This window comes from Diabrotica undecimpunctata, chromosome 6 (assembly GCF_040954645.1).
Source record: "Diabrotica undecimpunctata isolate CICGRU chromosome 6, icDiaUnde3, whole genome shotgun sequence".
Taxonomy (NCBI): Eukaryota; Metazoa; Arthropoda; class Insecta; order Coleoptera; family Chrysomelidae; genus Diabrotica; species Diabrotica undecimpunctata.
This window is the reverse complement of record NC_092808.1, coordinates 133,806,058-133,818,801: the sequence shown is the minus strand read 5'-3', so window position 1 is coordinate 133,818,801 and position 12,744 is coordinate 133,806,058. Positions and strand designations below refer to the sequence as shown.

At 33.1% G+C, this 12,744-nt stretch overlaps 1 protein-coding gene across 1 annotated transcript in view; it reads right to left on the bottom strand.

Moving 5' to 3' along the window:
* ed (hemicentin protein echinoid) overlaps positions 1-12,744 on the bottom strand; it is a 319,891-nt gene that overhangs the window by 170,050 nt on the left and 137,097 nt on the right. The window contains exon 2 of the mRNA XM_072535433.1: positions 5,388-5,568. Coding sequence (XP_072391534.1) covers positions 5,388-5,568 — 181 coding nt within the window. The remainder of the gene's footprint in view (positions 1-5,387; positions 5,569-12,744) is intronic.

Below are 12,744 nucleotides of genomic sequence, written 5' to 3'. Positions count from 1 at the left end.
GAAGAATGAAGTTGCCATAAGAAAATCAATAATTTCTGGTACAAAATTAAACGCCAAAAGTGTTGCAGTTTCGCAACGACATATAAACATTTATATATTAACAGACTTTGTGGTAGTTTTGATTCTCCCCGGATTCCCTGTACGAATAATACAGCTGTTTTAAAAACTAAGTAATTTACAAGACGAGCCATCTGCGAAATATCACAAACATGTATTTGAGATAAGAGATGAGTTCCATATGCCATATGAGACAGACGTGCGTTTGGGTTAAGAGTACCTGAGACACTTCGCTTCGGTCTTGTGATCGAGACAGTTGTTTTATGCAGTAAGGGTGCGCAGGTTGGTCCATTATCAATTTTTGTGGTTCCTGTACGTCGCTGAAGACGTCTTTTGCGATAGCGGTTGGTGCTATCATTTCATTGGGTAAGGTACAATACACCATTTATCTTGTTGCTGCATATACCAAGTACGTTTACTTGGTATATAGATTTCATATTAGTTTAGAACTTTGTTTTGTTTTATTTACTGGTATATGCATATTGTTAAGAAATTCATCATGAACTAGCTATTTCATATTGTGTCGTGATTTGAACTTTAAAGATCATTTTACGTATATATAAACATTCATTTTAGCGTATTTATTGTATAGTTTAATTGTATATTTTATTTTACTATTAATTGATATGTGTAACTATGTACGAGTATATTACTTATAATATTGTTTAGTTCGTTTACCTTTATATATACACAAAAGTATTCTATTGCATTGACTTTGGTATTGCCTGTCGTATCATATTCTAGCATATACCTGTTATGATTTCGTCTGGAGACAAGCGGTTTGTGTGATGTATACATCGTATCATATTTAGTTCCAAACAGCTGTGTTTGTACGTTAATTCATTCTCCTTTCTTAATGCACTTGTCACGCGTATTAAATTGCAGATATAAAGGATTTGTAATTAAATGTATGTAATTTGTTTATTGATTTTACTTATTTTTAAATAGAATTTCATACGATCGTCTTGCTTATCATTTCTATGGGGATTTACATACACAATGCGAAAGAGGGAAACCAGCGAGTTCTGGATTGAACAGAATATATTCTCTCCACTTTCTGATGACCCCAATTGTTATATTGAGGTCATCGTATGTGCATAAGGCAAAAAAAAAGAACAGAAAGAGCCATCGCAATTTGGATTAAGGAACTAATTCAAAGAAGAATTCCTGTAAGTGGTTGTTTAATCCTGGAAAAAGCTCTTCTGTTAATGAAACAGTTAAAGCCACCAAATTCCCCTTCCCAAGCTGGTAAAAAATTCTCAGCTAGCAAAGGATGGCTAATCGGGTTCATTAAAAAAAATACATTTCATAATATTAAGATCACAAGAGAGAGTGCTACAGCAAATAAAGCAGCAGCAAAAATATTTCCACAGGAGCTAGCGAAAATTATTGAAGATGGGGACTATTGTGCCGATCAAGTATTTAACGCTGATGAAACGGGACTGTATTGGAAAAAAATACCCAATCGTACTTACATCGCAAAGGATGAAAAAACTGCAAGTGGACTTAAAGCAAGTGAAGATCGAGTAACATTATTACATACTTTGTAGCAATACATCAGGAAATAGGATGTTGAAACAGCTTTTAATAAATAAATCTCTTAGACCACGTGCTTTAAAAGGCAAAGATTTACTTTACAAGTAAAACAAGAAAAAGCAGTTGATTTTAGAAAATTGATAGAAAAACATTATGATTTAAACTGGAAGAGTATTGAAGAATTAAGCTATCTTAAAACATTTTTTTATGTATTTTTCTAAAATAGTTTTAGTTTTTTACGAATTGAATATAGCAGACCCGACCTACTCTAATAATTTGATGCTGTACCAAACTTTCTGAAATCGGATTATAAGTTAGCTAATACAAATACGTGGTCAACACAGTAAGAAAATCGGATTAATCTATAAATTGTAGAATATATAATTTATACAGTTCATTCACACGTTAACAATAAATATTTGCTATATATACGAGTAATACTCAACTTTCCAGGAATTAAAATTGCATAAGTTCTTTTATCACGAACATTGCTTAATTTAATTGCAAAACAATGTACGTTCACACAGAGTCCGTACTGATTAGCACAAAAGAAACATCCTTAACTAAATATACCTACATCCATGCGTTGAGATTTTGTTTGTGAAGTAAATTCTCGGATCAAAATCTGCATATATCAACGATAATGCCTATCGACTGTAGACTGTATACAATATAATACAATTATTCAAATGAACAAATTCAATCGTCGAATTTTAAATAAGTTACCAAATATTGTTAGGATCTGTAAATGCGAATACATACTTAATTTTCAAAATGAAATTAAATTAATTAATTTAATACCATCAAAATTATAATAAAAAAAAATAAAGATTAGTTTATTTACAAAACTATCAATTTTTTATATTATATTTTAACTAATCATGAAGGCTATATCAAGGAGGAACATTATCATAAACGCAATGGGACATTGATGAGTCAATACATGGGCTTACTAGCCAGAGGATATGAACGTAACGCATAATGGATACCAAAGTAAAATTTGCTGGTAAAATTTCAAGACAAATGCACTAAATTACAAAAATAAATCGTTTCGAACAGTAAACGATTCTGAACAAACTTCACCTCAAACTTCAGTTATGAAGAAACCAGTTTCACAAAAACTGGTTTCTTCATAAAATAAGTTTACCAGATAATAAAATCCGTAAACTAATTTTCAAAACCAAATTCAGAACTTTGCTTTAATCTGTGCCTTCTAAGAATTGCAAGGCAAAACAGACGTTGATGAAGATGTTATTAGAGATAAGTATGGGGGATCTAAAAATTGCATTCCACAACATATCTCCTCAACTAAGCAAAATTCTTAGCGAATTGGTTTCTAGTACTCGTACAGAGTATATCGGAATAAAAAGGAAAAAGACAGTTAAGATTTGATTTCACGTACAGGGCGCCTGTGCATCCGCTTATACGTATTTCGACCTAATAGGTCTCTTCAGAACGGCTTTCACAGTCCCTCTGAACGTGAAAATAAATCCTTTCTGTCTTAGGAAGCAACTCTAACATGGCTTCGTATAGACGGAAATAGCGACATCTGATATTAAAATCCGTAAACTAATTTTCCTTGTATATATACGCCATAAGTTGTGTTTGTCATCATATTATGTGAAAAGCAAATTTTATTTTAAAACTTTGAGGGGCATTTACTTAATATTTTAATAATGCCATTTAGGTGCCTTACATGTTGATACCATCACAGTTCCGTAAGAAGTTTCGATTCAAAATCAAGAATATTATTGTTTGTTGGATATGATTGATATTCATCAAATTATAGATTTTGGTATTATAAGAAGAGAAGAATTGAAGTGAGCTGCAATGTAAATTATAATAAAAATTAAACAATTGAAAATAAGAAAGAAATTTTTAGGTTAAAATTTGAAATCTTAGATAATAATGAGAAAGAGACTATAATGCTATGTATGATATTCAAGAATGTGACAATGAAGAACAAGTTTAGAAATGTCACAAGGTAGTAGTTCTCGAGCAACATACCATGATGATGAGGATTTTGATTGCAATCTGTACTATGATGCCGAAGATAATAATATTAATTAAAGACAGTTGAGCAACAGAAATACACTGTCTAAGCCTGGCTATTATGGTGTAGCAAATTACTGTGTGAAACATTTGAACCTATAACTTATGAAGATGCAATAAATTGTGAGGATTCTAGCAAGTGGCAACAAGCAATGGAGGAAAAAATAGATGCCCTTAAGTTTAGTAACACATGGGACTTGGTAAAATTGCCCAATGATGCAGAAGTAATAGACAATAAGTGATTATATCGTGCTGATCGAGTCAGTCCGAGACTGACTTAGATGGTAATCACGTTGGCTATAACGCACGTTTGGTTGCACGCAGAACGTGGAATAGACTATGAAGACACTTTCGCGCCGGTTGTGCGGTATGACTCAGTGCGAATTTAGTTATCGTTAGCAGTAGAAAAGGACTTTAGACTTGCTAATTTTGATGTACAGACTGCATTTCTGTATGGTAACTTGCCATATGTGTGTACATGAAGCAGCCAACTGGTTTTGAAAGTAAGAAATCACAGAACTTAGTGTGTAAATTGAATAAAAGCTTATATGGACTCGAGCAATCACCAAGATGCTGAAATCAGAAGTTTTTATCTTTTCTTAATAAATTTGATTTTAGACAATTAAAATGTGATCAATGTGTTTTTGTTGACAATTTTGCAAATGCTGAAACTTATTTAGCAATTTATGTTGATGATGGACTTGTCATGTCAAAATCAGAAAGTGCTATTAATGAACTTAAACATTTTGTTTGACTTGATGATGTTAGTGCGGATACTATTGCTATTCATCAACATAATTATATAGAAAAACTTCTTAGTAAATGTATTATGACTAAAGCTAATCCATTAAAGATTCCTGTTGAGCTTAGCGTATCTATGTCTAAAGGAAACATTTTATATTGTAATAAATCTTTGCCATATCGTGAGGCTGTTGGTTCACTAATATTTCTAGCAACAACCAGTCGTCCAGATATTATATTTGCAGTTAATCAGGTAAGCAGATTCTTTAATGCTTGGAGTGATGAACATGCAGCAGTAAAACGAATTTTTATATATCTGTATTATACTACTCATTATAAAATTATGTACAAAAAAACTATACAAATCAAGGTAATAGGCTACACTGATGCAGACTATGATGGCTGTCTAGATACAAAAAAATCTATTAGTGGATATGTATTTATGCTAGGCAATGGCCCTAGAAGAAGAAAACAAGAATATATGTGTAAGCTATGTCAATTCAAGCAATCAGTTAGCCGATTTTTTCACCAAAATGTTGTCAAAGACAGTTTTCAACAATTTATTGAATAAGTTGAATTTGTCAATTTAACTTCTTATTTGTTAATTTGTTTATTTTTTTTATATTTGTCGTCACATCTTGATTAAGTGGGAGTATTAAAGTAAGCTCCTGAACTAATGTAATATGTGATTTGAAAAGAGAAGAATTTTGTTTTTTAGGTTATGACACTTCTTGTCAACTGTTAGATGTAAGCACATGTTTTGTTAATATTCTCAGGCTTATTGTTCAATAAACTTTTTATTAATCAATTGCCGGGTTATATTATTCATCAGACTAAAAATTTAATCAAAATTAACAATAAAAAATATTCAGTTCAATTTTTAACATTTTTAAATTATTTTTAAGAATTATTACATCTTTCTAAAATTCATAAAACCACATTGTATTTTATCCAATATTCCTATTAAAAATAAAGAGGAATCAAAAGAAAATAAAACTCACTTGTAATTGGCATCCAGAGGAACATGTCCTATAGCGACATTGTCGTGCGTCTGCTTATTGTTCTTGGCCCAATAATATGTTAGAGTGTCTCTGGAGGGTTGAGGTGGAAACCTGCACTCTAAAGTCACGTCTTCCCCTTCCCTCGTGTCTCTGCTGCTATCTTCCGACACGGCCCAAGTCACTGAAACAATAAGACAAATAAAATAAGCATAAAGGGAAAATGCATTTTCAATTCAATATTGATACTGATGCATCGACTGTTAGACTTCAAAACGTACGAAAGAATGTTTTGCTATGTGTGTAGATATATAATGCGAGTTAAATTTAGTTTTTCCTTTAAATTTACGTCTCGATGGATTTCTATTGATGTATTTATTACACGAAATTAATTAAGATTATAAGCCGATTTAATTTACAATAGTCTTAGAAATGTTAGCTCTCTCTCTTTGCTTCCAATAATGTGTAATGTTCTGTCTAAAGACATATTTGGGCAAGCAAGAATATGTCAAAATATATATTCTTGAAATTCTACACTCAAACACAAAGATATTGCGTATTTTATATACTATGTTTAAATTTTTTTCTTCTTTAAATTTTTATTGCTTAATATTTTTCGCTTGAGTGTTTTAAATTATTTATAATAAGTTATTTAAAGGAGAAACAAATTAGAGTAGTTTGGTCAAGTAACACTAATGAACAGTAATAGGTAAGTGAAACGAGTGAGGGAAGCAAAACCAAACAGTGAAACAACGATATTGGAACAGGAATATCTTAACAGTTCCTGTTCTTTACGTTGCTTGGTCACGTACGAACCCCCAAGCCAAAAAACAAAAAACCTTATCTTCCGTCCATTCTAATGCAATCCTGCATTGACAGCCTCCCGGGTGAGTACGCTGACATCCTTGAAGCTACTCCACTAGCTTTCCGTACCCATCTCTAACCAAATCCTTCTTCCTTACTCCGGACAGGGGGAGATTGGTTTTTTGCCCTTTTCCCAAACTCACTACTCAATGATACCTGTCCGTCCCCCGAGGAAATGGCCGCAACTATTTTCTCAACTGACTCGACATTTGATTAAAGCTGTGTATCGAGGCCTGGCCGTTAACGCAAACGATCAATGGCAGAATTATAAAGCATTACACTAGTACTGAAGTTGATCGTAGACTTAAAGACCACTTGCAGAAACAATGGTCACTAGAGAACACAGTTGTAGACATCGTCGAGTCAGTACACAACACATACACACACTAACACAATTCAAAGACGTACACTCTGGCAAGACAGTGAAAGAAGTCCTTATTTCACTTAAAAAAAGTGACCTCGCCGTTAACGCAACCAGCCGATGACAGAATTTTAGTGCAGTACACTAGTTCTGAAGTCGGATAGAGACATAAAAACGGCTGACGGGACAATAGCAATCAACGAAATTGTAGCGTTCATCGCTACACGTTTTACACGACCCAGTGACGTTTTTTTTATGCTGTTTGCCTTTGTACTCCAAAACCACATTCAATACAAACACCGAAGAAGCTGAAAATCCTATACAGGGTCTTCTTCTTCATGTACCCTGTCCTTTCAGAACGTTGGTTACCATCATAGCTATCTTAATTTTATTTACTGTCACCCTAAATAGCATGCTTGTATACAGGGACACTCATGTTTAATTAATGAAATGAAATTAAACTGCTATTCGAACATTACGAACCTATACGAAGATGATAGGGAGTAATAGTTCAAGTTCGGATGTTACTAACTGCAAAGGAGCTCTAATAACACGCACTGAGGTAATATAAGCCATACAATCATCATAAAATGGCAAAGCGGCTGGTCCTGATGAATTTCCAATTAAATAGAAATTGATATTCCAATACAACCTTATACATGATGTTTTTCCATTGTGTGGAAACACATCCATGTGTGGAAACACATTTCCTACACATCATTTCCATGATGTGTAGGAAAAATGTTTTAGAGGCTAGAACTTCGTTTTTCAATACCATTTATATCAATAGACACTTACCTAATGGTGGATTCAATTCATTGTTCATAGTTCTATCTAAGAAGAAAACAGCAAAAACTTGTGCTGATTATAGAACCATCAGTTTGTCAGGCCATTTATTGAACATTTTACTAAAGGTAATACATGGCCATATCTATAATAAATGCGAGGAATACCTAAGTTACGCATAGTTTGGTTTCTGTAACGGGTTTGTAACGAGAGAGGCACAGTTTGAGATAAACGTACTTGCTCAAAGATCGTAATTTATCTGTAGGCATATACTGTTATTTTTTTGACTTCCAAAAGGAATTTAATCGTGTTCAGCACTCTATATTGATGAAAGTTCTATAAGACATTGGCTTGGATGACAGATACGTTCGCATAATTGCCAATTTGTATTGGAATCAAACAACATCAGTTTTAGTAGACGGTTTCGAATCACAGGCTCTTGAGAGCTTGTGATCACAGAGGACAATGTCGTTGAGAGCTCTAAGGAAGCCGGTCTGGATCTGAACATACGAAATATTATGCCAGGGCAAATAGCAGGCAAACGCAGTCCAGGACGAAGAAAGACTTCATGGTTGAAGAGCTTGCCATATTGGTATGGTATTGATACAAGCATGTTATTTAGAGGTCATTAAATATAAATATTAAATATGGCCATTAAATATTGTAATAAATGCAGGAAATTTACCCATAAGACAGATCCCGGTGAGTGCGTGCAGATTGCGAAAGATATGTATGATGAAGATAACTAATACCTTTCATGTGAAACTAAATTCTTTTAGTCTTGCATTAGATAACATCGAAATTTCAAAGCGACATTCCTTGCTGTTTCATGTATATTGATGATCTGATGTTAGTAGGAAATGGAATTAGAATTGAGAATAACGGCTGGAAAATTGAGGAGACGCTCTTGAAGAAAAAGTTTGTAGGATGAAAATAGAGGATCCAGAATGCTCATTTGAACATACAATTATTACTACACACCAGATTATAGATTTGGATGGTAAAATTGTTGTGAAAAGTAATAGTAGTAGTAAACGTAGTGGGAAAATACATGTAGATGATTCAGTAGCTGGAGCGGGATGAATGAAATGGCAGGTCAATGGTATTTTGGTAACAGACGGATTCCAATAAATCTAAAAGATAAAATTTATAAATCTACCCTACTATTGAGAAAAATAAGTAATTAAAGTAGCCTATCTTGCTTAATAATAAAGAGAATGATAAGATGGTTAACCCATTAGTGCCTAGAGTTACATATTATGTAATGCAGGGCAAAATTTAATTTATCCATAGTAAATTTTTTTGTAGAGCTACTAATGGACAGATATCGGCATTACTGTTCACGTCCACACAAGTTTTGTTTAGTTTAGTTAACGTATTTGGTGCTAACAAGGTGTCAAATTTATACTATTCTCTTTTACAAAATGGAACCTGTTGTTCAATTCGAGTAAGTACATTAAAATTGTAATTAGAATAATTACTATAACAATTTTTTTAGATTTGGTTAGTAATTTAGTCATATATTCATGTAATTTAGAAACAATCTCATACTTTTCAAAATTGGGTGATTTATACTGATCAAAAGTTCAGTGTTTCATTTATGTAACGCTAGGCTTTTACGTGCACGTAATTACCTATTTATTTTAATTATTGATTTATTTATAAATAAACTCTGTAGCATTTATATTTTTGATTTTTTTCAATGAATCTAAAACTTCACTTCTTTATGGCATTTGTTGATGACATAGAGGAAATTTTCATAGAACCTCCAGAGGCAGCCGAATTGACTGATGAGGATTCTGGGGATGAAGATGGTGGTACTATCGATATCTTGACTGGGTCTCAACTTCGTTCAAATGTAGAGGTTAGGCTAGTCAATACAGAAATACTAACATCAGATGTACACGAAGTGAAACAAGTTTTGCGTTCTGCACATACGATGACCTCAATATAACAATTGGGGCCATCAGAAAGGGGATTTTTTTTTTTAAATTTGGCAATTGCCAGATATTCCAATAAGAGCCTAAGAAGGTATCCATTGAATTCTGACAGGCAACGGTGGGGGAAATCTTTTTTTGACATCTACGTCACGGAACAAGACATCCTGGCCAGGATACTAGGCCAGAAGACCAAAGGGTAGTGCTGGATTAACCGTGTTCTGGCTAAAACCTTAACCACCGCTCCAGAGAGGTGATCTTGCCACTCAATGAAAAACTAAAATAAAAAACTAAAAATTTATAAATAACCATACCTATTACCGTAAATTAGAAAATGTTTCAGACGTTAGGCCATAAACTAATAAATAATATTAACCATAAATTTCAGATCCCTGGCTCAATTTCCTCCTCTGTCTTAGATATTATTTAAGTTATTTAACAGGTCATTTTATTTCATTCAATCGAAAACTTAGTAAAAATTAAATTCAGGCGCTAATGGGTTAATGAAAATTGCTGATAGTTTATAGAAAATAAATCAATTATCGGAAACAGCCGAATAAATAAATATAACATAAAATTTATATATATTCGACTGTTCTATATTCCACTACTGTATCTATATCTTCATCAATGCGTGTATTACACAAAAACAGCCAATGTGTATAAACCCACAATTTTCGCGATGAGTTTATATGAAAAGAACCTAAAAGACCCCCTTAATCAAGAAAACAAATCGATCTGTCTGGAAACAAAACACGTACTATATACGATAGGCTAAAATGAAATGAGATTGCTGGTGTAATAATTCACAGCCTACTGATATAGGCTCTTATGGAAGAAAAGACAACATCGTGATAACAAAATGATAAATATCAAAGCACACGTTGATAAAATGTGTCCGGATGACGATTTTTCTTTTTATAGTACGGTAAATGCTTATCTCTTTAAACGTTATCTTGTTAGAGCATTTAAAATCATGTTTAAAATATTGGTCTTTCATTTGTGAATACATGAATAAAAGCTATAAAATTAAAGGCTACATAATTATTCTAAACGTAGCGACAAATTTAATATCAATTCTAATTTCAGAAAACTCATTCGGCTTTTGTTATTCACTTTAGAACAAAATATATCTGTGATTAAAAATAATATTTATTATTTATTAAGAAAATATATTTATCATAGAAGATTATTATTTCGGTTTATCAATCGATGAGTTACTTGGTCCCTTTGTATTTCTTTTAAAATTGGACCCACTCGACAGGCAAAAATTAGTCAAATATTAAAAGCATTCGAAAAATTCGTTTGCATTAATCCTTATTCGAAACGATGTTAAAAGTGGAATATTGTATTAACATTTGAATAATATAACAAACCAAATTATTCAGTATCCACTTCATTCTGTCGACATAAGCCCAAACTGGAGGAGTATGAACTCATCACTTTATAGCCTCCCATAAAATTATTAGATCATCCGAGATATAGCCAAGTGATCACCGGTATTCTTTGGAGACCCGTAAACTCATCACAGCAGATAGGTTAATACATCGTCAGCATTTTTGACCCAAGGTGCTGGTTTTGACCCAAGGATGACAACAGGTGGACACGGAGAATTCTAGAATGGAGACCAAGGACGACAAAAAGAAGCATGGGAAGACCTCAAAAAGGATGGGTAGATGACATAAGAGCAGTGGCAGGCAAACAGTGGATTAGATTGGCGCAAGATAGAGAAAGATGAAGAAGAAAGTTTGACAAAGAGAGAGAGCTGGTTTCTAATGCGGAAGATTGCCTATTATCTGAATCTGAAAATTCAGTTGCATATATTTTTGATAGTGTATGTCATTGATGATCGTCTTGTTGTGCACAGAGCTAGCGAGGGTGTATGCGAGAAGGATGGATGGAAATAAATATGTGGAAAAGAGAGAGAGAGAGAGAGAGAGAGAGAACGATAGAGAAGTGGCAAAGCGAATGGGCGAATGATAGCGGAAAGGTAAGGTGGAGAATGAAGCTTATTTCCGATCTTAGGCCGTGGTGGGAATGTAAATTCAGAAAACTTTACTACTTCCCGACATAGTTTCTGACCGGACATGGTAGTTTTGGCACCTTTACAAATAGATGTGAGAAAATGAGAGGGGAGACTTCGAGAGGCAAATGGGTTTCAGGCTGGGTGAAAGAAACATGGTAAACATAATGGGGAGAGGAGAGAGAGAATAGAGAGAAGTACACTGCCTGATCTCTGGGGTGATGAAGAAGAAGGATCAGAAACCTTGTTTCTTTTTTTTTTCGAGAGAAAAGAACCGATAAGTACCAAAATAAGTTTATGGCCTCATGGAAATATTTTCGTTCTTTTGTTTTCTTTTGGTAATAGGCAATTCTTATACTATTTTTTTTTATTTATAGTGATAGGTATGGTTAGTTATAAAATTTCCTTAATATAATACAGTAATTCTTCTTTTCAGGTGAGTTTAATATATGGATTTTAGTTTTTTATGGAGTGGTAAGACCACTACTCTGGAATGGTGATAGCAGGAGCACGGTTAATCCGGCACTACCCTGGAGTCTTCTGGCATATCGTCATACTCGGCCGGAAGATGCCATGGTGTCTTGTTCCGTGATATTAGATGTCTAAAAAAGATTTTCCCCACCGCTGCCTGCCAGAATTTAATGTCTACCTTCTTCATGGCTCTTACCGGAGTCTGGCAATATGGCAACTAAAAAAAGCGTTAGTGAACTTTTTAGTAAAAATATTTGTGAGAATCTGCTATCTGTTTCATTTTGCATTAGGACTTGGATTATTCGTTCAAATTATCAAACCTTAGCGGTTTGCAAGATTTCTATGGCATTTGATGGGTACTATCTACGAGTGCTTTTATGCTAATAATTGGCGATGAGTTTATTTGTACCCCACCCCCACATTAGGTTTTTTGGTCAAATTTATAGTCCTCTTTATTAAACAGCTCAAAAGATTACAGATTGAAGATTACCGTAGTTTTTAGATCGATAACAATTTGTAAGGTAGAAAGAGGAGACATCTCTTAATCATAAATTAGGTAGTCAAACGAACCACCTAATGAAATATTTTTTAAATAAATATCAATTTTCATAGTTAGAAATTCTCTGTTTTCTCCGTGAAATCAACATTTCGGCAGGTAACGCTTTGTCAAGATTTTAAAATAAACAAGATTAGGAACAAAAAGTTTTTGTAAAATATATATAAAAAAAACTTACCAAAACGTAAAACGGGACACTGACATTAATGGTTGACAGAAAAAAAATTGATCTCCGATATTTCATGGTTTACTTCATTTTATTATTATTTAAATCAGATTGAATATATATATATATATATATATATATATATATATATATATATATATATATATATATATATATATATATATAGCTCTATTGT